The sequence below is a fragment of the Peromyscus maniculatus genome, chromosome 20, assembly GCF_049852395.1.
Source record: "Peromyscus maniculatus bairdii isolate BWxNUB_F1_BW_parent chromosome 20, HU_Pman_BW_mat_3.1, whole genome shotgun sequence".
Classification (NCBI taxonomy): Eukaryota; Metazoa; Chordata; class Mammalia; order Rodentia; family Cricetidae; genus Peromyscus; species Peromyscus maniculatus.
This window is the reverse complement of record NC_134871.1, coordinates 54,045,968-54,072,342: the sequence shown is the minus strand read 5'-3', so window position 1 is coordinate 54,072,342 and position 26,375 is coordinate 54,045,968. Positions and strand designations below refer to the sequence as shown.

At 52.1% G+C, this 26,375-nt stretch overlaps 1 protein-coding gene across 14 annotated transcripts in view; it reads right to left on the bottom strand.

Annotated features, from left to right (window-relative positions):
* Positions 1-26,375, bottom strand: part of Arhgap8 (Rho GTPase activating protein 8) — a 43,934-nt gene that overhangs the window by 6,827 nt on the left and 10,732 nt on the right. For 5 of the 14 annotated variants that reach the window (XM_076556462.1, XM_076556465.1, XM_076556468.1 and 2 more), the window contains exons 2-8: positions 21,880-22,026; positions 15,440-15,527; positions 14,211-14,342; positions 12,379-12,453; positions 11,154-11,240; positions 6,157-6,255; positions 5,482-5,592 (exon numbers count right to left, since the gene is read on the bottom strand). In XM_076556462.1, the coding sequence (XP_076412577.1) occupies positions 5,482-5,592; positions 6,157-6,255; positions 11,154-11,240; positions 12,379-12,453; positions 14,211-14,342; positions 15,440-15,527; positions 21,880-22,026 (739 nt within the window). Of the gene's footprint in view, positions 1-5,481; positions 5,593-6,156; positions 6,256-11,153; positions 11,241-12,378; positions 12,454-14,210; positions 14,343-15,439; positions 15,528-21,879; positions 22,027-24,592; positions 26,360-26,375 lie in introns of those variants that run through there. The other 9 variants (XM_076556463.1, XM_076556472.1, XM_076556471.1 and 6 more) reach the window with 6 other exon arrangements.

Here is a 26,375-nt window from a genome sequence, read left to right as displayed (position 1 = left end):
ACACAATACACACATTTTGTAAGACCTCCTGACTAGGCTATACTTGCTCCAGCCCCCAGCAGGAGGACAGATGTCCTGGGTGGAGGCCACTCCTCTGGCCCGGTGTCAAAAATGACAGGATACATAAAGTGAGTTGAACTCCAGTTGCTCCACACACTTCATGAAGCCCAGGAAAGAATTCCTACTGCTGTGACATGCTGAGAGTTGGGGCTACTTGTTAGGTGGCGTCATCAGGAGCTGACTGAGACACTGGAAATAAAGGCCTGCTCCTGTAACATGCTGAGACAAAAGACCGCTTGTTATACCGCATTACCAATGACAGCACCTCTCCAAGGCCTGAGGGATGTAGGGGTGTTGTTAAGCAGGGAGCCAACGGTGCTGGTGGCAGAAATCATTCTCACACCAGGACTGAGTGGTATCCCCAAGCAGAACACAAATGGCCCATGGCAGAAGGGAATGTTTGGACCCAGTGAGCTGTGGTGACCGTCCAGGTCACACAGCAAAAGATCCGGCTGGCCACCATTCTTGGAGAGTCCTGCTCAGCATGTGACAAGGCAGGGCCACTGAAGACCCCTTTGCGTGGTGCTTCGCCACCGGATTGTGAGTTTCTGTCCCCTCGGGTCTATAGGAGCTGACTCAGAATCATGTACGTGACTTTGCAGACCACCATTATACATAATAACAAAAAGGTGGAAACAACCAAAACATTCAGGAATTGCTAGAGAACCAACAGAATCTGCTATGGCTGAATAATAGATGTGTCCAGCTACACCCTCTATGGACCTCAAAAAAGACACCAGGCTGAAGAATACAGCTCAAAGTGCCTAATGGTGTGGTTCTATTTACATGAAATGTCTAGAATTTAGAGATGGAAAGTGGACTCGTGTCTGTGAGGGAGGAAAGGCAACAGATGTGGATGGAATGTTCTGGCATTAAACAATGGTGGCCGTTGCCCATGGCTGTGACAACCCTCACCCACAGAATGACATACTTAGAAAAAAGGAAGCTTACCCGATAATCTAGGCCTCGACAGTTCCTGGATGCATGTGTCCGTCAGTCCTGCATCTGGGCACTGAATCCTACTCTGAGGAGCAGGTGGAGGATGTAAGTAAGGTGTGTACATGTGTGTGTGGAGGGGAAGGAGTCTCACACATCCTATTTTGTGTGAAGCCATCAGGGAAGGCTTCCTGGAGGAGGGAATAGTGAAGGGCTCATATTCTGCATGCTCTGTGGCAAGGCCCCTGGTCACAAGGTTCTTGGACCAGGTTAATGAGGAGAGCAGTGGTTCATCTCTAGACCCGTCCTCTTTCCCAGACTCACAGATGCCCAGAGGAGACTCGCATCTCTATCCTCCCTCTTCGGGAATGGCAAGCAAGGCTTTATATTTCTGCAGTGCTGGGGACTGAACCCAGGGCTTTGCCCATGCTAGGCAAGCTCCTCTGAGCCCTGGCCCAGCCCAAGTGAGACCTCTGACTCCCCGACTTTGCCTTCCTCTGTTGGCTTAAGTGGCTCGTTCCAAGTGATGGCTTTCTATTGTGAACTTAAATCAGCAAATTAACATTGGCGAGTAGGCTTTAGTTATGAATTTTAATGTCTTCCACTCGCTCGCAGTCCAAACAAATTAGATATCTGGTGCTTTATTTAATACGTTTATTGCCATTTTATTATAGTCATTGGCAATGAGACAACATAAAATATTAATTTAAAGGAGCAATCACACAGATTATCTCTTAAAGTGGCGTGCCCGGAATGTATTCAAAGGCATCTGACATTGCGTGCTGTTCCCTAAAGAGATAGGAATGAAGTGGATTTTTCTGTGTGGTGCTGGAGTGGATCACAGTGGTAATGTGTACCAGGCGAGTGCTCCACCACCAAGCTGCATCCCAGCTCTGTCAGTCTGATGTCCCCATTGTCAAGAGCGGCAACGGGCCCTGCAGCAGGAGTCACTAGCAAAGTGACAGTCCCAGCAGCTTCCTGTCCACTGACAACTCTGTGTCAACACATCCTGCAAGTGCTCAGGTCACAAGAGTGTCCCCGATAAAGGTGTCCCCAGTGGCCTGGTTGTGTAGCTGTTTGCTTCCGAATGAAACGCCCCCTCCTGGAGAGGGGAGGAAGGTGGAAGGTTCACAGAGCTCACGGCATTCACCAGAAACTTACAAGACACACGTGGCTTGTATAAGGTTACATAAACAGTGAACCGCTGCTGGGAAGGGGACACTCTTGGAGCTTTCTACAGATCCCACAAGGAGCTCCAGCGATGCAGCTTTCCTGGGCCATCACCCATGCTGGGTGTGGGGCTTCTCAGTGATGCAGGCGCCTGAGTCACCTATGCCCCCATGAGTGACCCCATCAACGCGATGGTCTGCAGACTAGACTTGGACAGAGCCCCCTCTTTAGGTCTGTCAATCTCTCCCATCTGAGGTGAACAAAAATAGCCTTCTCCAGAGCTGGAGAGACGGCTCAGCAGTCACGAGCACCGTCTACTCTTCTAGAGGACCCAGGTTTGATTCCCATCACCCGCCTGGCATCTAACAACCATCTGTAACCCTGGTCCCAGGGCATCTGACGCTCTCTTCTGGTCTCCGTGGGAACCAGGCACATACATGGTGTACAGACACATGATTACAGGCAAAACACCACACACACACACACACACACACACACACACACACACACACCAGAACAAAGACCAAGTCTCCCCCCAAGTCACACAGTAGAGCCGAGAGGTCGCTGCCAGCTGCCAGCAGCCTCAGGTGAGTTTTGTACAAACCTGTGCATTATTCTTGTCTTTTTCATTTTCAAGTGGTTGTGTGTGTGTGTATGTGTGTGTGTGTGTGTGTGTGTGTGTGTGTGTGTGTGTGCTTGTGAGGGCGAGGTGCGCCTAAGGACAACCTGGGGTGCCACGCTTCACGGTGCACGCTGATTAGGTTAGGCCAGCTGCCCAGTGAACTCCGGGTATGTCTCTGCCTCCGCAGTGATGGGATCACAGGCACAGCACACAGCACACCCCAGTGTATGGTGAAAGACAGCGTGCCCTGGAAATGTGGCAAGGGCTCGTGGCCTCACTGTTGTCTTTGTTTTTATAGATGAGAAGACAGGGGTGTGACAGGCCGTTAGACAGCGTGGCTGGAGCCTCTGCACCAAGGAACTCTGAGTGGCAGAGCCACTAGGGACATCGGCAGGCCTCAGAAACACTGTGAAACTGTCACTTGATGGCCTGGGTCTCCTGACCGATGACAACGACGACGACGACAACGACCTCTAGAGGTGCTTGTAGTTACTGCAGGCACCTGCCCTGCCTTTGGGGTGGCCACCAGGGGCATCTACTATGTGCGGACCACCAGGGAGTGAGTCACAGCAGCATGCTTCCAGAATCCATGCAAAGGAAAGCACTCTGGTGGCAAGTTTGTGCTCCAGTTTGGGGGCCAACCGTATCACCGCACACTGCATTTTCGTGTGTCTGGGTGGGGAGGCACCGTGGGGTCCAGTAGGAGCAGTCACAGGTGCTATTCAAGTTGTTTAAACAGGAAGTAGCCATGCGCCCACTCAGCCTGGAGTGGGTCCAGCAGTCCGTGCCCCGTCACAGCAGAAAGCCCCACGGGACGGTACTGGTCCAGGGGCACACGTATAGGGAGTAACAGTCCTCTTTGTGATATCCCAAGATGCTCCCCTCCTCCGCTGCAGGCTCACCCTGCTCCAGCCACTCGGGTCACCAGACGCACCCCTGCCTCACTCAGGGAACATTGCTTTTTGTCACGCCTTCCTTGCCGGCAGGGACAGAACCACGTGACAGCCTCCCACTACTTCCTGTTGCTTCCCTGTGGCTGTGATGACTAATTAACTTGACACGACATTCTGAACTACCTTAGTTCACGTCTGGAACAGGTGTGGGGCTGGTACCTGCAGGCTCCAGGGACACACTCTTCGCTTTTCCAGCTTCACAGCCTCTTCCTTATAGAACCCTGCGGGCTGCCCTCGGCTCGCCAAGGTGGCCCAGACAGTCCCCATCTCAGGCCTCCATTCACCTCTCTGCAAAGTCCTTCTTAGAAGGCAGGTGAAGCCACAGTTCTGGGGGTTAGGACGTGACAGGCACTGGGCATGCTTTGCCTCCCACACATGCCCTCTGCCCCACAGGCCATGAGAGCACTCGGATGGGTCTTATCCCAGAGGACATAGACGAGGACAGGAGGAACCCTGCCTTGGTGATTCAGGATGGACAAGGACAAACCTGAACCCTACCAGACGTCCCTTCAACTCTTCCCAAGTCCACGTGGACCTTAAAGATGGCCAGTTTTAAGTGAAAAACGTAAACTCGTGAGTGTTTCTAATACTAAGCGGTTGACTCAAGTGGGACACGCAACAGGTCTTGGGTACCTGCCATGTAGCAGGCCCGGCTCTTCCTGTGCTCACTGTGGGCGATCTGACTGTTTCAGCTGCTCTAAGACAAAACATTGCCTTGGGGGGCTGGAGAGATGGCCCAGTGGTTAAGAGCACTGGCTGCTCTTCCAAGGGACCTGGGTTCAATTCCCAGCCCCCGAATGGCAGTCCACAACTGTCTATAACTCCAGTTCCAGGGGATCTGACACCTTCATATAGACATATGTGCAGGTAAACCTCAATGTAAAATAGATAGATAGATAGATAGATAGATAGATAGATAGATAGATAGATAGATAAGTAGATCTTTTAAAAATTACCTTGGATTTTCATTGGCCAGGTCTATTACCAGGACAGGAGACCCAAAGAGGGACAAACTCATAACCCAGAGGGTGAGGCATGTAGGAACCTGGACTAGGGCTGGGCTGGGGATGCCTGTGTGATTGGACACCAGGGAAGACTTCTGAAGGAGAGGCCCCAGATGAGTCGGAATGAAGTTAGCCTGGTAAACAGGTAGGGGAAGGTGGCAGATCCACTAAAGGTCAAGGTCTCATGAGCACATCTCACGTGGAAGGTGAGAGGAGAGGTCCTAGCCAGAGGCCTGAAGGGCAGGGAGCCAGGACTGAAGGGTGAGCAGAAAGCTCTTGTCCTCTGCCTAGACACACACACACACACACACACAGACACACACACAGACACACACACACAGACACACACACACACACACAGACACACACACAGACACATACACACACACACACAGACACACACACACACACACACACACACAGACACACACACACACACACACAGACACACACAGACACATACACACACACACACAGACACACACACACACACACACACACACACACAGACACATACACACACACACACAGACACACACACACACACACACACACACACACACACACACACACACACACAGAGCTGTGGGCACTCGGCCTCCGTGGGGACTTGACTCTATCCTTCCTGTAGAGTTAAGCTTGGCCACTGCAGTCAGAGGCCTGAGGCAACCTCCCCGGACACAGAGGGGTCCCAGCGCTCACGGTAGCAGAGCGGCCTCCACCCTCCATCACTTACTACTGCAGACTGACGCCAAACTGCTGCGTGGGCAGAGGTGGTCGAGGTGGCGGGGTCTTGGCGGGAGGGGGTAGCTGGCCTTTGTGCAGGTTTTGCAGCTTCTCATCATACCTGCAGACGCAACAGGAGAGTGTCACCTCACGGGGGACAGCCTTTTGGCCGTGGAAGCAAGTGCTGTATGTGGACCAGGCTTCTATAAACATTAATGGGAGACGCACATATCCTATGTCTCCTGTCTAAATTTTAGACATCCTGGGCAGAGTGCTGCCCTCTCAGGAGCAAGGGGCTCAGAGTAGCCGCTGGAGCCGGCATGCCTGGCCCAGGCCTGAAGCCAGGGCCGCTCTACAATTGAGAATCTGTGCTCTGGCTTGCCCTAGACCCTCAGTGAGACATTCAGCAGGAGCTGAATGAAACTCCACTAGCTGTCTTCCAGGGACCCCGCGCCTGCCACTCCTGGATCATTTCATTCTACACACGGCTCATCTGCACACCAGGGAGCCCCTTTCATATCCGCCTCAGAAGCAGAACGGCAGACCTGTGCCTCGATGTGTTTTTAATCAGTTTTGCGCCGGCAGTGAGAAGAGGAGCCTCCCACCCACATGCGGCCCTCGTGGCTTGTTCTCCTGCGCATGTGAGTGGGTATCAGGCACGGCTCTGGGGACAGTGGCCACTCACCGTATTACTTCTGGGGGGATGAGCAGCTGGTCGCACTGGAGGTGTTCTCGGAGCTCACGCAGGCTGCTGCAGTAGGTGACTTTTTTCCCAAACTTGTGACTAAGGAAGGGAAAACAAGAGGATAAAATAATGGGGCTACAGGAGTTGGGGGGACACACATAAGACAGGCCATGTACTGAGACCCGGATTGGGCTGGGCACTGGAGGCTCACCTGTATAAAATAATCAGGGGTCTCCAGTTTGAACTGACTGTGAATTTACATAGAGCAGCCAGCATGAGAGCCCCTCATGGAATGGAGTACGTGGCTTAGTGTCTTTTTCCTGTCGCTGTGATAAAATACCCAGACAAAAGCAACCGAAGGAAAGGTTCATGTTAGCTCAGAGTTCAAGGTCCAGTCCATCATGGCAGTGGCGTCAACGCAGAAGGAGCTCAAGGCAGATGCTCAAGTTATGTCTGGGCCAGAAGAGAATGCATGCATGCATGCATGCATGCATGCTACTGCCCAGTTCCACCTCTCCCTTTATACAATCCAGAATCCCCTGCCCAGGGAATGGTCCCATCCACAGGGGGCAGGACTTCCCACCTCAGTTAATAAGATAATCGCTCACAGGCACGCCCAGAGGCCCTTCTCCATGTGAGTCTACATCCTGCCTTATGTATGTTGACCTTAATGATGACCATAACTGTGTGTGGGGCTCAGAGGACCAGTGGACTGAGCTTGCCTGCCTGGAGACACCAGGGTCCCGGGTGAATGGTGGCTTTGTGTTGCGCCTTCTTCTCCCTTGCTCCCTGCCCCCGCCCCTCCCAGGGACAGGGCAGGGACCTTGGGAGACCCTCCAGGAGTGTCTCAGGAGGCCATGGAGAGACAGCCTCTGCCATCAATTCTGTCCTCTCCCAGGAATCCAGGACAAGCTCCTTGACCTGCCAAGGCCTGGGTCTCAGCGATACAGACTCTGAACTTGAGCCAGTTTGCAGAATGGTAGTGACCAAAAAAGGCACGTCACATAAAAGCGCTACTACTGTACCATTGGGGATGTCTCGGCAGCCTGATCTCTGTTGTGGTTTGCAGCTTTCCAGCTGGGCGCAGTGGCAACACTGGCTGACATGCTGATGGGATAGGAGCATGCGACAAGTTCCCGGCTCTAGATGAAGAGCCAGAGGTGGTAAGCGGCTGCTGAGACAGGGAGAATCATTCTTCCCATGGAGGAACTCTTGCATCGTTTGTTCAAGCCCAAGCGGTCAGCCCTATACATCTCTACATGGGAGCAACGTATACTTCCAAGTGTCACTGTCCATGTAGTGTGTCTCCAGATATTATTGTTTAGAATGCTTGATTTTAAGAACTGCTGTTTAAATTGTTGAATTGAGTTTCATTTTTTTAAATCATTAAATGAATTTTGCTTGGGAGTAGGACAGGATTTCCAACAATTTCTGAAATGTATGTAAGCATGTATATGCCACTTTTACTGTACATTTATGCAAAGCAGCATTCTCAGCATTGATGATTATAAAATCAAACTGACCAACTCTGAGAAAATACTAAAGATGCGATACATGTTGCCTTATCAGATATTCAGCCAAGACTCCGTACTTCATGTAAAAAGAAAGATATTCATCTTATTAGTGTGTGAATTTGCTTTTGTCTTTAATAAATTCATATATATATATACAGTTCGTGTGTGTGTGTGTGTGTGTGTGTGTGTGTGTGTGTGTGTACAAAGAACTGTTGTAAAATAAATTTCTTCATGAATTAAAAAAAAAAAAAAGTTATATGTTCAGCAAGGCCAGCTCTGCTGTGCTTAGAACAATCTGTGTTCTTCACATTGTAGATAACGTGGAATTAAGATTATGCAACTTATGACTGCCCAAACAAAACAAGACCACAGGGATCATGATAGATGGTACACCCATGTGAGCAGAATAGAATTCTGGGTCCTGTGCCAACTCCAGCCTAAACCAGTTCCCACACCCTAAGGGGGGCCAAGGCCTGTGCACTGGCTCCCTCTAGTGGACACAAGTGAATTGGCCCTGGAGGTCAGATTTCAGCCACAAGCAAGGTAGTTTTACAGACTACAAGGGTGCTATGAGGAACGTGGGGATGTGGAAGAGCGCAGGCCCTGGGCCCTGAGGAAGGGGTTGGGGCAGGTCTTGTGGGATGTCCTGTGCATTCAGGTAACAGACAGCTCAGGGACAGTCTAGCCTCTGCTCTGAGGACATTAAAGGTCCCTCTGGGGTATGAAATGCTGTGAATGCTTTGTGTGTGGACAAGCGGAGCCCACAGAGCCTACTAGGGGCCTAACTGTCTTGTGGAACTGTCCAGACAGTGACGTCTGCTTCAGCACTGTGGGGTCCTCCCATGCCACTCCTGTCCACTCGGGAGCCACAGGCCATCTTTCTCTCTGGAGCTGCCTGATGTCTCCTGCAAGGGAGTCACCCGCTGGGCAAATAGACATGACCCATCTGGCCTTTTACACTGGTGGAAGGGCCTTGGGCAGCTCAGTCAGGAACTCCAGCACAGGCATGTCCTGGGGCATGCATGGGACAGGGTTTCTGTCACAGCCCCAGCTTACCAACTACATGGAAATGGAAAGGCAGGATGATGCTCAGGATCCAGCTCAAGCCTGTGTTGGTCCACCCTTCACCCTGTCACTCTGGTGTTGGGTCCCATTCCCGAGTCCTTTATTGACTCTGTGGCCTAGGGAAACTGTATAACCTCTCTAAGCACCAACCTCCCCTGTTTAGACGTACATAAGATGGTTTTGGTGTGTATTACATAGGGTGGATAGATAATTCAATCCTAAAAGGACAATTTAAACCATTCTAGAACAAATCAGGTGGGATGGTGCATGCCACATTCCATAGAACTTGAGAGCTGTGGGGAAGGCAGGCTGAGATGCAGGGCAGCTGAGGGATGAGGCCTGAGGTGGTGAAGCACTGCAGCACTACCCAGGACCCATTGATGATGATGATGATGGTGATGATGACGACGACGATGAATGTTTGTGTGTGTGTGTGTGTGTGTGTGTGTGTGTGTGTGTGTGCATGCACATGGGTGTGAGAATGTGTGTGCACACATCAGTGCAGGCATATAGTAGTGGGTTTCTGGGGCCCTTGGATATAGATGGGTGGTCCACAGGCAGCTGTCAGGAACCCAGGGCAAATGAGACAGCTTAGAATGTCGCCAGCGTACCCTCCACAGGTCCACGTCGGTGTGGAGGGCAAGGCGGCAGCCCTTCGATCTCCCAGTGCCTAAAGGTTTCCCCTGACCCACATCCTGCCTCCATCTTCCAAGCCATCGGTGCATCATCTTTGCGCTTCTTTCCCGACATTGCTGGGAAAGGGTGTCCCCTAAGGTCCCCAGAGACCGTCTGGAGCCCATTAGAACATCTAAAGTTGTCTTCTGTTTGTAACCCTGTGCCTTAATCTCATCGGCATAGCCCTTGTGCTGTGGAATGTGACAGACTTGACACACTGGGATCCAAGTGCAGAAACCTCTGGGGCCACTCACGGTCCAGTGGAAAAGGGGTCCGCAGGCCCCAAGGACTGATGACAACCGTGTCCTGAGGGCTGCGTGTGGTGGTGACAGAGACTCGAGACCACAGCAAGGTGAGAGACACAGCTTAGCCCTCAAGGAGGCAGGGAGGAGATGGGGGATGCGGGAGAGATGGAGTTTTCCATGTAGGTGGTAGGCTGGGCTTCCTTCCTGAGGTCAGAGAGGAAATGGGAACATAAAGAAAGGATGCAATGGCTGACCCTGCCTCTGTCCTGTTTTCTCGCCTATACCCCAGGCACAACACAAACCCCCTGTGTGGCCACGGGCTCGAGAGCGTGAAGTGCATTATTAGTACCAGGCCTCTGAGCCACTGTCGGAAGCAGGAGGTGAGGGGAACATGTTGGAGGAAGAGGCAGCAAGGGATTTTGAGGGCCATGTCCAGCAAAGGGTGACCACCCCTTCTGTGTGTGCCCTCCCTGTGCTAAAATACTCCTTCTGAAAACCCTCCTGAATCCTCCTGGCTGACCAGGAAGGACACTGCCACCCCTCTCTGGACATGCTACCTCACCTGAGTGTCCCAACCTGCTCCATGCAAATACTGAGCCCTCCTGAACGAAGCTCACCCACCCACAGTGTGGCTGGACACAGTTTGTGCCTGATACTTGCTGCTAAATGGAGAGGAAGTAATGATGCCCATGGGGCCCTGGCAGAGCCAAGCCTTATGATCCCCTGAAGCCTTCCCAATTCTGCCCAGAGACATCATTGTCCAGTGAAGAAGAGTCCAGACATCCTGGAAAGAGCTAACAGAAGTTCCCAAATTTCTGGGCTGTTGGCCCAGGTACAGGGAGCAAAAGGCTAGCCCATGGGCTTGGGGCACCCATCCTGAGCTTCCAGGAAAGTCTGTGCCCTCACCTGCTCCAGAGAGGAAACCTGGAACATGGCCATGGACCAAATCACACGATTTATACCAGCAGATGAATGAGGCAGGGCCTCACAGGGTAGCCTGTCTGCACTCAGATGGAGTGGACACTGAGTCACTGAGGCTGGTTGTGGGGTGTCCACACCTACAGGATCAACCCTAAAAATATCTGGGCACGGGGCATGACTGAGCTTCCTCACCATGTCACACTCAGCTGCAGGGGACAGGCTGTCCCAGATCATTCCCAGAAGACAAAAGATGTATCCCAGCCTCTGCATTTACACAGTTACCCTGCTGGGCACACTGAAGCCCCCTTGGTGGGCTTTGTGAACTTGACAGTGACTTTGAGGACCAAGATACAAATGCAAAAACTTGGGCATTTTGGGTCATAGAGTATTTAAAATAGCAGCTTCCACATCAATGTCATGGGCCACAACCTCGGAGAGTCACAGTGCGTGGCCTGGGTGGTCACGTGACTCCCCCAAAACCCAAGTTTGCCTCAGAGACAGACCTGCACAGAGCCATCATCCTGTAGGGGTGTGCCTCAGAGATGGCGGTGCGAGGGTCTACTGGGCGCATGCTCACCTGATGAGGGGCTTGAAGATGCTCCACAGTGCTTTGATGAAGCTGGTGGGGTGGACAACATAGAGAGCCTTCAGGTTCTTCTTATATCTGAGGAGGGAAAGGTGAGGTGACTGTAGGTCCCCTAATCCAGCACACTCCACACTGAGTGCCTGTACAGCAGGCCCGAGACGCAGAAAATCCATTTCTCAACAGGCCCAACTAAAGGATGTAGATTAAAACCCAGAAAGAACTGGGGATGCACGCCTTTAATCCCAGCACTTGAGAGACAGAGGCAGGTGGAGCCCTGTGAGTTCGAGGCCAGCTTGGTCTATGTAGAGAGTTCCAGGCCAGCCATGGCTACACAGTGAGACTCTGTCTCAAAAGCAAAACAAAACAAAATCAGAGACCAGAGAGGAAGGGACTGGGAAGATGACTTAGTGGGTAAAGTGCCTGGGAACCCCAGAACCCATGTAAGAAAAGCTGGGTGTCATGGCAGGTGCTTATAATCTCAGTACTAGGGAGGCCGAGGCAGGAAGATCCCTGGCCAGCCAGCCTAGCCTGCTGGGCAACGCAAATGAGAGATTTCATCTCAACAAACACGGTGGATGGTGCCTAAGAAAGAAGGACAGCTGAGGTTAGCCTCTGGCCTACACACATGCACACATGTGCGTGTACACACACACACACACACACACACACACACACACACACACACACTGTAGAAGGTATTTAAACTCAGAAACTCTGATCTCCCTCCCAGCCCACCCACTGCACAGTTTACACTGCATGTGTGTGCTGTGGTGTGTGGGAAGTGGAGCCTGTGGCTGTGGCTACTTTCGCAGATACAGACGTTGGGTGGGTGGGTGGGGCATGGGGCACAGCCCTAAACTTGTTGTTAAACTGCAACAACACACCAGGAGGCCGGGTTAGGGGCTGGGGGTGAGTGTGACTTGTGTCCTTCAGGACAGGAATCAAAGCTCAGGCAAAGAAAGCATCTAAGCAGCGGGCTGAGGTGGCCTGGCCTGGGACACCAGAGCAGAGTGGGTAAGGACATCTGGAGGTCAGGGAGCCAGGCTGGAAGAGGAGGGGCTGTGTCAGGGAGAAGTCGAGCCAGATGGGGAGCTGGAGTGAGTGTGCAGAGGAGTGGGTGCTGGGCTCCCCTGAGCTCACACTGTCAACTCGGGAGGCTGACCAGGAACGTGACGTGACGGCCCAAGGTAAGAAAGGCGATAGGACCTTTACGTACACGGTCCTCAGGAAGGAGGCAGGATCCTGGGAGAAGTGACGGGTTCCAGGGTTGGGATGCAAGAGGGAAAGAAGCCTGGAGAGAGAGAAGGGGTGAGACAGGACCCTGAGCCAGGCTGCGGGGCAACAGTGGGTGAAGATAAATTTTTGTCATGTGAGCAATAAGTGATCTGATAACGGCCACACTAAAGGAAGTCACCCCTCCAAAATCGAGGCCATACGACAGGCTTCAAGGAATCGGCTGCTGTGGAATTCCGGAATGCAGTTAATCCTCACTATGCACCCTGGAGCTCAGAGGTCACAGAAACAGGCGACTTTTCTTTCATCCTGGGACAGGGAAGGTCGGAAGGTTGAAAAAACAGGCAATCCATCTGATCTCCTACCTCAATATCTCAGGGGAAAAAAAAAAACTCCAGTTTCTGGGACTGGAAAAGCCAGGCCTTCCCGTCTCCTACTCTCTACAAAAACTGATTCTCAGAGCCTGTACAGCGCATTCTCCCGTACCCGGCCAGTGCTCCATCACCACCCACCCCTCCGCACCGACCGACCGTGAGTGAAGCCAGGCACAAAGGCCATCAGTGGCATCTGGAAATTTGATGCTACAACCACGTGGCCTCAGTGAATCAGCCAAGAGCTTCTGACGAATCACATCTGAAAATCTCTGGCCACAAGGTAGAGGAGCCTGGAGCTACCCCACACCCACGGAGGAGGCAGCTGCTCTCACTAGACGCCTTGAACAAGGACGAGCGCTCCTGGAATCGGGTTGTATAAGGAGTGGACACATAGCAGGGGTGGTCTGGCTTGAGGATGATGCCCAAGAGGGAAGCGGGCAGGATTCCTCCGGGGCAGAGCAGAGGCAGCACAAAGGCGCTCCCAGCACAAAGAGGAACTGGAGTCCCAGTTGCAGTCGCCTAGGGACAGAGGGCTCATTGCCCTCCACATATCACAGTGTTGGATGGTTTTGGGGCCTTGAGAACCCACTTGTTCTGTCTCTATGGAGCCGACATAGACAATCCTATCCCTGCCCCACCTCCCTCTCCTAGAGAGTAGGAAAATCTTTTATTGATTTGTTTTGCTTGGGTCTTATTCTTGAAACATGGTCAAATGCAGCCCAGTCTGGCCTCAAACTCACGTAGCTCAGAACGACCTTGAACTCTGCTCCTCCTGCCTCCACCTCTAGAGTGCTGGGATTAATTCCAAGCATGCCCCACCACATCTGGCCAAGAGTGGGAAAGAAAACACTAGAGTTCAGCTCCCCCAGTCCGGAGGCCACGGCCGTATCTTCCTTCCACCTCTACCTAGTGCCCGCTGACCCAGGTTAGAAGAGCCGGAAACAGGCAGCCGGCAAGGACTTTGTCCCTGCTCACGGACAGTTGTGTTCTCTCTCGCCCTTCAGCGTGAGTGGGAATGTCTGTTCGCATTGGACACAGGTGGCCTCCAACCTCTGCAGATGTCACTGTGCCAAAACCACTGGCCTGCTAGGCATAGTGGCATATTCCTTTAATCCCAGCCCTTGGGACACAGAGTCCTGGTCTACATAGAGAGTTCCAGGCCAGGCAGGGCTATACAGTGAGATCCCATCTCAAAAAAAAAACAAACATAAATCACCGCCTTTCACCCAGATGCCCCCCCCCCAGCTGTATTATACACATTTGCCTCCTGCAACAGGCCAGAAGTGTTGAGATTCTGTAGCCTTCTCCCAGATGGACTCTCTCCATCACTAAAATGAGACCCCTGCATCTGTCTCTACCCACTGCATAGCCCACGACCCGTCCGCCATTCAGTCCCTGTGTACAGCCCACGCCTGTGTCTCCCAAGGTGCTTTGTACGCACTTCCGGTCAAACTCCTTGTAGGCATTCTGGAGCCAGCCCAGGGACGGTTTGTTCTGGCTGCTGAGGCCGTAGTGAAAGTAGATGATGGTGTAGTCATTCTCCACGTGCTGGTCCAGCGTGTACTTCAGATACCTGAAGGGCACAAGACACAGGGTTTCTTCAGGACAGACTTGCTCTACACTGTGAGTTACTAATGTCTGTGAAACGGAAACCATGGTCAGTCAGCAGGTGCCAGGAGCAGACCATATCCAGAACCACATGGAAACTCTATGTCCCTGTTCCTTCAGGGTGACACCTGAGGTTCAGAGGTGTTATCTCACCGACCCAAGGTCATACAGCAAGGAAACATGACACCACCCCCAAAGAAATCCACAGGCAAGCCTCAGAAACTGTGACCACCCCACATTTGGAAGAAAAGCGCTTATGGATGAATCTGGGGTCTTAAGAGATGGGTGGGTAGATGCTAGACCCATAAGGATGGGCTTTTAAGAGAACTCTTAGAGAGACAAAGCAGGCCCAGGTCCCTTCATGGGTCGATAGCAAAGACCCTCAGAGAGACAAAGCTGTGTGAAGATGGAGGCAGAGTGGACGTGATGCAGCCCTGGCAAGAGGGGCAAGGATTATCCTGGTATTTGGGAGTTAAAGGAGACAGATCGCCTGCTTTCCCTTGCAGGGTTCACTAAGGGATCAGGCCTGACACACACACACACCCTGGTTCTGCATAGAATGTAGTCCTACTGTTTTATGCCTCTAGATTCATGATCATTTGTTACGATAGCCACAGCAAACTGTCAAGGAGGGGCCAAGATTCGAACTCAAGGCCATGTGACTTCTAGCCTTGCCCTTGCCTCAGCACTATGGTCCTATCCAGCACAGATGTCTTGCTGATCTGCTGTTACCAGGAATACACCTTCCTGCTCTCTAGACAGCCTGCATCTATCAGGGATGAAAGACAAGCCTCCATGCACCCAGGACAGGGGACTGTCCCCAGCCTCAGAGGTCAGTGCCCACAGTTCAGCTGGCTAAGAGGGAATAAAGCCAACATCTACAATTCTACTGGTGCTGTTGAATCCATGGTAGTCCTGGTGATGGGAACCTCCCCAGACGGCTCTGGAGTGGGTTAGGACGATCCTGAGCTTAGCGTGTCTCCAGATCCACACAGGGAATTGAGACGGAGATGGTCACCCTGGGAGGCAGACGCCTGGGGCCGAGAACAGGGTAGTACTCACTCCAGCAGACGCTGGTGATTGAGCTGGTGCAGGGGTGGCAGCCGGCAGCAGCTGAACGTGAAGATGCGTCTCCCCTGGCGGTCATCCCCTGGAGGAACAGACAAAGGTGTGAGCTGGGATGCTCAGGGTTAGGGCTCGGCCAGGTCACACCCGAGGGAGGTATGTGAAGTGCACATTTTCCGAGAAAACCTTCCAGCCAGCCATCACTCCATTTAACAGATGGGACATGGGGGGCTGCTGAGTTACGTCACCAGTGCCCGGTCCCACCAGCTTAACTTTCGCTTCATTGGACTTTAAGGACAGGAGCCGGCTGCCTCCTTCTCACGAAAGTGTCCCTCAGTGCTGTCCTAGGACCCTGAGTCTTGGTGAAGGCCAGAAGGACCAGAGGCCAGTTGCCCCTGGACAGCACAGGACCACACATCAGTACAGGAAGGAGCTCCACGCTTGCTTTTTCTTACATTGTGGAGCCAAGTCACCCTGTGCTGTCACCAGCTCTTGGAACACAAGAATGCCACGAGGCCTTGGGGACAAATGCATTCGGAGGACTGGCAGCAGCCACTGAGTCTGGAGCTCCGGCCTCCTCGTACCCCGGACAGGGGCGGTCTTCAGCTTCAGAGAGATAGTACATATAACTCAATTGGCTAGGGAAGAAGCAAGCTGGTCCCAGCATACAAAAGGTGCCGGCGGCAGCCATGGTAGCCTCGGTGACAGGAGCCTCCTCAGATGACTCTCAAGTGGACTTGAAGGCCATCCCCAAAGCCTGGGCTCAGGCCAGGCATATGGTGGCCCTTAGTGAGCTAGATCACACAGCCTCTCTCCAGAGGACAGGTAGCTGCTGAGGTCCTAGGTGCTGCATATGCTACTCCCCAGGCAATGGCCGGACCTTCCTTCTATCCATATGGCACCCCGGGTGCACAGTGGAGGACGGGATCGGGACTAGCAGCCCCACGTTATGCTGAGGAGCAGCAGCCTGGAGTCACAGCTCCCGTCCACTGGGTCCTCGGGGCTTAACTTCACAGCTCTGCCTTAGAGACATGGGAAGAAAATGATGCGCTGTGCTAGCTCTGGCCTCCACGCTTTATGACAGGTAAACACAGGGCACAGGTGAACGCAGCCGAGGCCTGTGCCGAGGACCAGAGCACCGGGAAGAGACCAGCTCTCCAGGGTTCAAAAGCGAGGAGACCCGGCTGCAGGGACCTTCCTTCATAACTTTCTTTCTCACTGTCTCACATTGTGTGTGTGTGTGTGTGTGTGTGTGTGTGTGCAGTACAGCACATGTGTAGAGATCAGAGGATAACATGTGACAGATGGTTCTTTCCTCCCACTAATGTGGGACCCAGGATCGAACTCAGCCTTGACGGCAGGCACTTTGACCCACTGAGCCATCTCAGCAGACCCCCGCCCCTCCCCTTGAAACAAGGCCTGAATATGTAGCCCAGGCTAACCTGAAATGAGAGAGCCTCCTCCTGAGTCAGGATAAAAAGGAAAAAAGGGGGGCAGAGGAAGGGACAGATGACCTCAACCTGGAATCCCGTTCGTCCTTGCTGACTCTTGGCTCAACCCAGCCGAAAGAGCTGACCGTGCAAAGATGTGCGTTCTAAAGACTTCTTAAACACAGACATTAAAGGCAACCAGCGAACTGTGCTTCCTTAGGAAAGAAATGTCCGTGGCCTTGAGTTTAGCTGAGTCAGCACTCCTTGCTCATCCCTAAATTTAAGCCACACAATCCATAAATCTGCCTCACAACGGCATTCACAAAAGGAATAAAAAGACATAAGTCAACCAGCTTATTTAAAAAAAAACTGATTAGTTTATTTTATGTTAGTTTATTTTAGTTTATTATATGCATGCAGTGTTGCAGAGGCCAGAAGAGGACAGCCAATGCCCTGGAACTGGAGTTACAAATGGTTGTGAGCTGCCATGTGTGCGCGCGCTGAGAATGAAACTCACGACCTCTGCAGGAGTAGACAGTGCTCTTAACCACCGAGTCATCTTTCCAGGCCCTAAATTAAATCTTAAAGCATCAATTTTTTTAAACTTCCCCTATCTGTGTGTGTGTCGTAGAGTGTGAGTACATTCCTGTGTGCACGGGTAGAGGCTGAAGGTTGGTGTCGGGCGTCTTCCTCCGTCTCTCCCCATCTTATTTCTCGAGGCAGGGTCTGTCACTCACCCTGGAGCTCATTGATTCCACAAGAGCAGCTGGTCAGGGAGCCCCGGGGATCCTTGTCTGCCCCTCCCCAGTGCTGGGATTCTAGGAGCCTGTCTTTCTGGCCAGCCTTTTACAGGAATTCTGGGGGAATGGACTCCGCTGTTCCAGCTCGTGTGACAAGCAGTTTCCCAACTGAGTCCTCATCTCCCCAGCTCCTTCAACTTTGCCTAATCTTTCAACCTCGTTGTACTCAATATTATTTGAACAACGCAGCTCCCAAAGCCACAGAATCATAAACACAACCAGTGGAACCGGGGAGACGGCTCAGCGGGGAGGAGCACTTACTGCTTTTGCAGAGAGGGCCCTGGCTTGCTTCCCCCGCACACAAATCAAGTAGCTCAAAACTGCCCGTATTTCTAGTTTCAGGATCCTATGCCCTCTGGCCTCCGTGGGTACCCGCATGCATGTGGTGTACATACATACATGTATCATTGTAAAGACACGTCAGTGTGACTCCCTGGAAACCAGTACTCACACTCAAGTGTGTGCTGCCCCCTTCCTGTGAGCCTTTCCCTACATCCTTAAAAAACTTGCTACCTTGAGGGCTGGAGAGATGGCTCAGCGGTTAAGAGCACTCAGGGGCAACTTGTCGGGGAAAGCAGCTATGGAGGCAGCTTTGGGTTGAATACAGTCCCCTTCCCCTCAAAACAACTCACGACTTCCTAGAGCCTCCAAATGTGACCTTGTTTGCAAACAGGGTCATCACAGATTTAATTAGGTGAAAGTTTAAGAGAGGGCTGTCCTGGATGTAGAACGAAGAGGCCGGAGACACTGACCTAGGAGAGCACAAAGCCACGGGCGGGAAGAGCAGTGAGAATCAAAGGTCAGGAGGTCAAAGGAATGCCGGAGCCCCAGATGCTGAGGAGATTGGGGTGAATTTTCTCAAGCCTCCGGGAGTAACCAGCCCACCCACACCTTAGATTCTTACTTCCGAACCCGAGAGCCATGAGAATGAATGTCTGCTCTTTGAAGCTCTTTGGATTGGGACCCTCTGTTCCAGCAGCCCTAGAGTTATTTATTATCTGTCACCTGGGCCCATAACCTTAGTACTCCAGAGAGCCTTAGGAAACAGAACTTGGTGGAGGGAAATGGATTCATTTATAGTTTGCACAGACCACGGATAGAAGTACTACAATGTATTGTATTTGTGGCCGTCTTCCAGGGTATAGGAAGAGGCCAGAGCTAGGCCGACGGAGCTGTGGCATGACTTAGCCTGTCCCAAGGGGAGAGGCCACCACACCTCAGGCTGCCTCCATGTCCAGTCTCAGAATGAAGGACACATGTGTCTCTAGAATTTAGAATGTCTCTTCTGTCCCACATCCTCTCTCATCTATAGCAGGGGACCAGGACAAAGGCTCCCTGCTGCTAAGTGTCTGTAAGGCTCACACATAGAGCCTGGGTCCCACAGAACAGCCACTGTCCGTGGCTCCTGCCATTCTCCTTTGCTTGCCTTGCAGGGGACAGTCTCTGCCCCTTCTCCTCCCTTGCAGCCCCCACGCCACCACCCGTGATGTCCAGGCCACCTTTTTTCTTCTTCCTCTTCCCTTTGCCTGACCCTGTCCCAGCGGCCTCGGAGGGATCTGGAAGTCCACAGCCCTCACTCATCCCTGAGAAGTCTGAGGAGACCCCTCCAGCACCCTTGGGGGCTCCTGATCATCTCCTTTTCTGCAGGTCTAATCACCATTGACTGCTTGCCGGAAGGATGGGACCTGGAAGACAACAAAGCTCCCCTTCTAGAAAGAGACCCATCTGAAACTCACTTGTGTTGTAAAGAAGTATTTGCCGCCATTCTCAGGGTTCCCGCCTCACTCCCCCAAATGTGATGCAGGGACAGAAGAATGCATGCCCTGAAAGGTAATAAACCAGCAGGAACTGATTACGTGCGCCGACTGCATGGGCCTGGGTGGGATCCCGATTCCCGCCTCTGCGGCTGGAAAGCTGTTTGTTATGGACAACACCACACCGTCCTTCCTCTGGGAAGCTCCAGGGCCTGGGATGTTTAAGATTCTAGAACAATCTGCTTGCAAATACAGCGTCCATTCATCTCCCTGTCCTTAAGAACTTCGGCCAGGCCTCCGCTTGTTTAGAGCTCTGTGCTCTAACCCACCCCACAGTCCCCTCCCTTGTCCAGCAGGGACTCTGGGCACAACACCAGAAAACAGCGAGTTTTCCAAACTGGGTCCTCTTGCCTGGGCCACTGGGTTCCAAAGGCAACTGCGCCCTGTGTCTGAGGGCCACCAACCCCTCAGTTGGAAAGTTCTGAGTCACAGTATGGCTGCTTGAAAAGACAGTGATCTGCCAGGTGGCAGTGGCAGGGCCAGGCGGATCTCTGTGAGTTCAAGGCCAGCCTGGTCTACAGAGCGAGATCCAGGATAGGCATCAAAGCTACACAGAGAAACCCTATCTCGGGGGGGGGGGGGGGGGGGGGCCGGTGGGGAGGGGTGGTGGTGACATTCCCCGAGGCTGAGTCAGACCTGACCTGACTCACCAGATCACAGCCGTCTGCAGGGCTCACTCATGCCTGAGAAGTCCGAGACACAAAGCCTGGGTCCTACACAACAGCAGCCATCTGTGGCTCCCATTATCCTCTGCTTCCTTGCACCAGAAAGCCTTTGTATTCCCGCTCCTGCAGCTCCCATGCCACCGCCTGTGAGGTCCAGGCTCCTCGGCACCAGCTCCTTGTTGGTGGCCCCTCCTTCCTCCTTCGCTCTTTGCCTGACCCCAAAGATCAGTTAGCCAATGCTCATCGAGGGCTGAGCATCTCAGTGCAGGAGAAGCCAGGAGATGCCACTCCTGCAGGCAGGGGATAGGGCGTCTCTGCCCAGCCCAGCAGCCACAGAGGGCTGTCCTCTGCTGCTCCAAACAGGGGTTTGCACACTCCTCAGAGGCCAGGAGCACACCCAGAACACACACTCTCTCTCCTCCTCTCCCCCCACCCCCCGCCTCCCTCTGCCTCTTAATCCATACACCTTATTAAGTTGTTAGTGTCGCATCTGCATTCAGGACATCAGTCACTATGAGAAGCCGTCCTTCCAGCAACACAGACTGGCACATTACACACAGGCTTCGAAATGATAATAACAGAAGGAGATGAACACTATCCACAGCGCAAATTCCACAGGCCTGAGATTAATCCACAGCCCGCTTCTCCCCTGTCTACAACATGACATCACTAGCTGTCCCCCCCCCCCATCTCCGTGCCAGAGAAGCCCCATTAGGTGCCCAAAGGAAGGCTTCCCAGAGCTGTCACCCATGGCAGGCACAACATGTTAACATGTTCATCATCTTGTCCAGTAAAACAAGGCAGAGGGGCTGAGTGGATCATAGTCTACTTGGAGGGATGTGGAAGTTGGTCTATCTGGGGCTTTTTATTTAGCGTTGCTAAGGTTTCCCTCAAAATTGGCAGATGGGAAAATTTGGAAGAGTCTATCTGTCCCATAGGAAAGCCCAGAAGGCTGTGTGATGTGCTGGGTAGAATGATCTAGATGAAAGGATGACACCTGTCGTCCCAAAGACCAGGTTTGGCATAGCCTTCTCTTTCTCTTCCAGGCCTCTTGTTCCCCTCCACAGCTCCAAGAGCCTGCTTCCTGCCTCCTTTCTCTGGTATTTAGGTCCAGAACCTTCCATTTCCCACTCTCGTCCTCACCATGTGATCTCTACCGAGCCCAGCCCCATAGGCCACGGCCTCGGATCCCCAAACAACACTTATTGCGTTTGACCACTTACTAATGTACTGAAGTCCCCACAGCTTCTACGGTGCCTTGGCTGACCAAAAGCACCCACTTAGGTGGGCATGCCATTCTTTAGTTAACTTTAGCAAGTCTCCAGATTTGGCTGTAGGACCCTGGGAAGGCTGCACTACCCCTAGGTGAGGCCACATCTGGTTATACCTGGAGGATACGACTGACTCCTAAGAAGGAGTCCTGGAGGGAAGGTGGTCCTGGGCTCAGAACTGCCCATCAGCCCACGGAAAACTGAGGAGCAAGAACTGGAGTTATAGACAGGAGTCAATGTTGAACGCTGTACGAAGCCCTGGGAGGGGAAGAGGTGACCTCCTTTGTGACAAAAATGACCCCAGCGGGAGGCCGCCAAATGCGTCCTATACTAAGTGCTCACCGGAAACAGAGAAACAGCCGTGGTGGGCAGAGGGAGCCTGTGACAGCCCACCATCCCACAAGTCCTAAAAGACAGTACTGCCCCAGTCTGGGGACCCGCCAGATGGTTCACCTACCTGCCACCTGCAGAATGCCGTGTCTGGCCACGTCATAGAATGGGTGATTTGTGCTCAGCGTCGGGTCCTGGCTGGCCATGGACACTACTGAGGGCCCTCCTGTGGCCCCCAGTGTGGCTGTCGCTTCCTGGTCTCTCTGTAGCTCTGCTGGGGACACGGGAATTAAAGGGAGTCAGGAGGCAAGCTAGGTTAGGGGGACCTAGGGCCAAGCATTGACAAATCGCTATTAAATACTATTGGTACACCATTAACAGTTAGCCTTTACTGAAACCATCCTTTTCCAGGTGGATTTTTGTTTTAGGCTGAGATGTTGAGAGCGAGGGAAGCTGACTTCCTAGTTAACAGCTTTTAGACCCTTCCCTGGTGCCTTGATGTTTTGAGTGGATAATTATCCTCCAAGTAGCCAGCCACGCGTGGCTGCTCTGAGCGCTGCAGGGCCTGGAGGAAGGCCCCACGGCAACTACAGCTGCTCGCTGTGGAAGCCCGGCTCTGGCTCCCAAAGCTCTGTCCAGCCACACCCACTTCGATACCCAGCCCTGGACCCTTGCCAGTTCTGCTCCTGAAGCTGTCCAGCCACCCCCTCTTCCACACCCTGCCGTCAACCTCAGTGAACTCTGCATGAGCCTGCAGCCATTTCTACCCAGGCCGGAGGGAGAGTACTTCCCCTGGTGACCCAGCAGAAGGCCTGTGATTGGCAGCGTCCCTCACGGGAGTGAAGGCCTGCCACAGCTGTTAAAGATGCCCCGGCCAGGCTCTCACAGCCACTGTTCCATCTACAGGCTATGTGAATGAATCCCTTTGGGACTCAGAGGGAGGCCGTTTCCCTGTGTCGCCCCCTGGGCCCATTCAAGGCTTCTCTCTGGTGTCTGTTTCTTGCTCAGTTCTGAATTCCCCCCCCCCTTCATTTTTATTAGCTCTTTCATACAATGTGTTTTGATCTTATTCCTTCCTCCAACTACCCCCAGATCTATCTCTGCTTCTCTACCCACCCAACTTTGTGTCTTCTGTTTCTTCCTCTAAACTCATGAAAATCAAATTTGTGCTGCCCATGTATTCTTGGATTTGTGGCCTTTCACTGGAGCACGGTTCACTTACCAGGGGCTACATCTTTAAAAAATATTTATTTATTTATTTATTTATTTATTTATTTATTTATTTATTTATTTATTTATTTATTTGTGTGGTTGCTGGGAATTGAACTCGGGACCTTTAGGAGAGCAGCCAGTGCTTTTTTGTTGTTGTTGTTGGTTTTTCAAGACAGTGTTTCTCTGTGTAGTTTTTGGTGCCTTTCCTGGAACTCGCTTTGGAGACCAGGCTGGCCTCGAACTCACAGAGATCCAACTGCCTCTGCCTCCCGAGTGCTGGGATTAAAGGCCTGAAGGCGTGCACCACCACCACCGCCCGGCCACAGCCAGTGCTCTTAACCACTGAGCCATCTCTCCAGCCCCAGGGGCTGCACTCTTAAAAACAAAAACAAAACCCTGACTCTCCCTCTCCTTGCAACTACCAATTACCAACAGCTCCTTAACTAGGGTGGCGCTTTGTGCCCACCTCCCCTTTCCATGCTGGGGTCTTGTCTGGGTTGAGTTATAGGTAGGGTGAGCTGAGCAGGTAACAGGAAGACCGGAAGGTGGTGGCAACAGCAACCATAGCAACGGGAGCAGCAGTAAAGGGCATCTGAAACTGTGTGGTGGCTCCTGCCTTTAATCTCAGCACTCCGGAGGCTGAGGCAGACAGATACCTGTGAGTCCAAGGCCAGCCTGATCTACATAGTAAGTTCCAGGCCAGCCAGGACTATGCAGTGAGATGCTTTCTCAAAACAAAACAAAACAAAACAAAACAACAACAAAAAAACCAAACAAACAAATAAACAAAGAGTATAGATGGAGATTTCCAGGGACTGCCTAGGGCAGAAGCAAAAGAAGAACAAATGTGGTAGATACAAGAGCTGTGCAGGTCTGAAGAAGTTGAGGGCCCTAATTGCTACGAGAGTTCCAGGAGCTGGCAAAAGGCTCAGGGTTACAGACACCAGGCCCCAGAGCCGTCACACCGGCCACTGTGAGGGCCGGAATACAGACACCTGGCCCGAGAGCCGTCACACCGGCAAGTGCCACCTGCTGCTGCTGTCCCCTGTCACCACTGGCTGTTGTCAGAAGCCAAGTTTTCCAACAGCTGCCAAGCGCTGGGGCCCCGTGAGGGCTGACCACCACAGAGAAGGGGACTGAACGTCCCTCAGACGTGCACAAAGAGAACTTGTCAAGATTGTGTGGGGCAAGGGTGGCTGACCCTGCCATTCCCTCCTCTACAGTGCTCAGCAGGAAGATGCCCACGGACAGGTGTGAGGCCTGCAGTCCAGGCGCACAATCCACAGTAAAGGGGGTTCTGGCCAGCAGCCAAAGTGAACAACTGTCAGCCATCCTGCAGCATCCCTGGGCCCCAGTCTCTCTCTCTCTCTCTCTCTCTCTCTCTCTCTCTCTCTCTCTCTCTGACACACACACACACACACACACACACACACACACACACACACACACACACACCATGCAATTGTACCAAGGACTGAACATGGAACTTGTGTCTGGCCAAACCCCAAGCTACTAAAAAAAAAAAAAGAAAGAAAAAGGGGAAAAAAAAACAAAAAACAAAAAACCCCAGGAACGATCACATGACCCCACTCAGCCAATCACAGTAGATTCAAGACTTTTAAACTCACCTTTTCTTTTGTAGTGTGTGTATGCTTCATTTTGAGACAGAGCTGGCCTCAAATTTGATATTCAGCTGAGGATGACCTTGAACTTCTGATCCTCCTGCCTGGGATTATAGGCAAGTGGCACCATGCTCAGCTTTATATGCGGTTAGAGATTGAAGCTAGGACTCGGGCCTGCTGGGCAAGGACTAGACCAACTGAACTATACCCCCAGCTGTAACTTTGTTTATGCTTTTGCTTTTCTAGGGCAGGCTCTCATGTAGCCCAGGCTAGCCTTGAACTGACTATGTAGTTTAGGATAGCCTTGGACTCTTCATCTTTCTGCCTCCACCTCACGTGAAGACTCCACCCAAGTCCTTGCGCTTTTGTTGAAGTCAGCCTTTGGAAACCTGGACCCGAGAGTGGAAGGCACCCCTTTATATCTGGGGCTCATGGCCAGGGCTGTTTCCCAGAAGAGCTTAGATTTTTTTCAGTTAATAACTCACCATGGGAGATGGGAGAGGATTTCAAAACTGGGTGAATCTTTAAGCACCAGACAGGGGTCAGTAACCGTGAGCTGACAGCCCCAGCCTGGACAAGTAAAAGCTTAGCAGCAAACCCAGCACACACAAGGTCTGAGCAGTGGCCAGGCCTGGGGAAGCAGCCCAGTGAGAGATGACAGAGAGCTCCTGTAAACAGCAGAGCGCCAAGAGAGAATGATGCAGACCTTGCAGGTGGCAGGCCATGGGAGATGCTCTAGTTATCCCCAAAGAGACTGTGAGGGGAGAAGTAGCCACGTCCACCAAAGGCTAGCATCAGGCAACTGGACCCCTGTCATCCCCACTGACCTATGAGCTGAGGCTGGTGTGTGTGGTTTGTAAGACACATGTCTGAGGAACTGGGAGACCCAGAGTGTTCACTGTCTTCAGTTTACGCACACTACCCAGAGAGACCACAGCCTCTTGGAAGTTCTGTTTAAAAGTAGCCCCTCCAAATGATGAAGAAAGAGCTATAAAGAAAATAGTCAGATCCATAAGATGATTCAGGTAGTAACGGAGCTTGTCATTAAGCCTGACAACCCCAGTTCCATCCCCAGAATGCACAGTGGAAGGACAGGACTTACAAGCTGTCCTCTGATCTCCACATGTAGGTCACGGCATACCCGTGTGTGTTCCCACACACACAAAAATAACTAAGTAAGTAAATAAATAAATGCAATTAAATCTTTTAAAAATAATAATTTAAGCAAATCTACAGGGTCTGGAAAGATTCCTCAGTGGTTAAGAGCACTGGCTGCTCTTGCAGAGGACCCGGGTTCAGTTCCAGCAGACACCTGTATGTAATTCCAGTTCCAGGGGAGTCAGTGATGTCTTAAAAACCTACAAGGACACTGCATGCATGTGGTACACATTATACACATGCAGACAAAACACTTGTTTGTTTGTTTTTTGAGACAGGGTTTCTCTGTGTAACAGCCCTGGCTGTCCTGGAACCTGCTTTGTAGCCCAGGCTGGCCTCACTGAGATCTGCCCACCTCTGCCACAAGTGCTGGGATTATAGGTGTGCACCCAGGTATTTCACATGTTTTAACAAGTCCCAGGCCACCTTTGTAGTACAAAACTTCTGCCCTGTAAAGCATTTTAAAACTCTGGTTGACATTTAGAATAATTAGTAAAAACCAAGCGTGAAGGGTGGCACGAGATAGTATTCCTATCTGCACCAAAGAACTTCAGGGCTGAGGATGCAGTTTGACGTTCACGCATGAGCACCTGAGCTCAAATCCTCCAGAACCCAAGTAAAACAGCAAAAC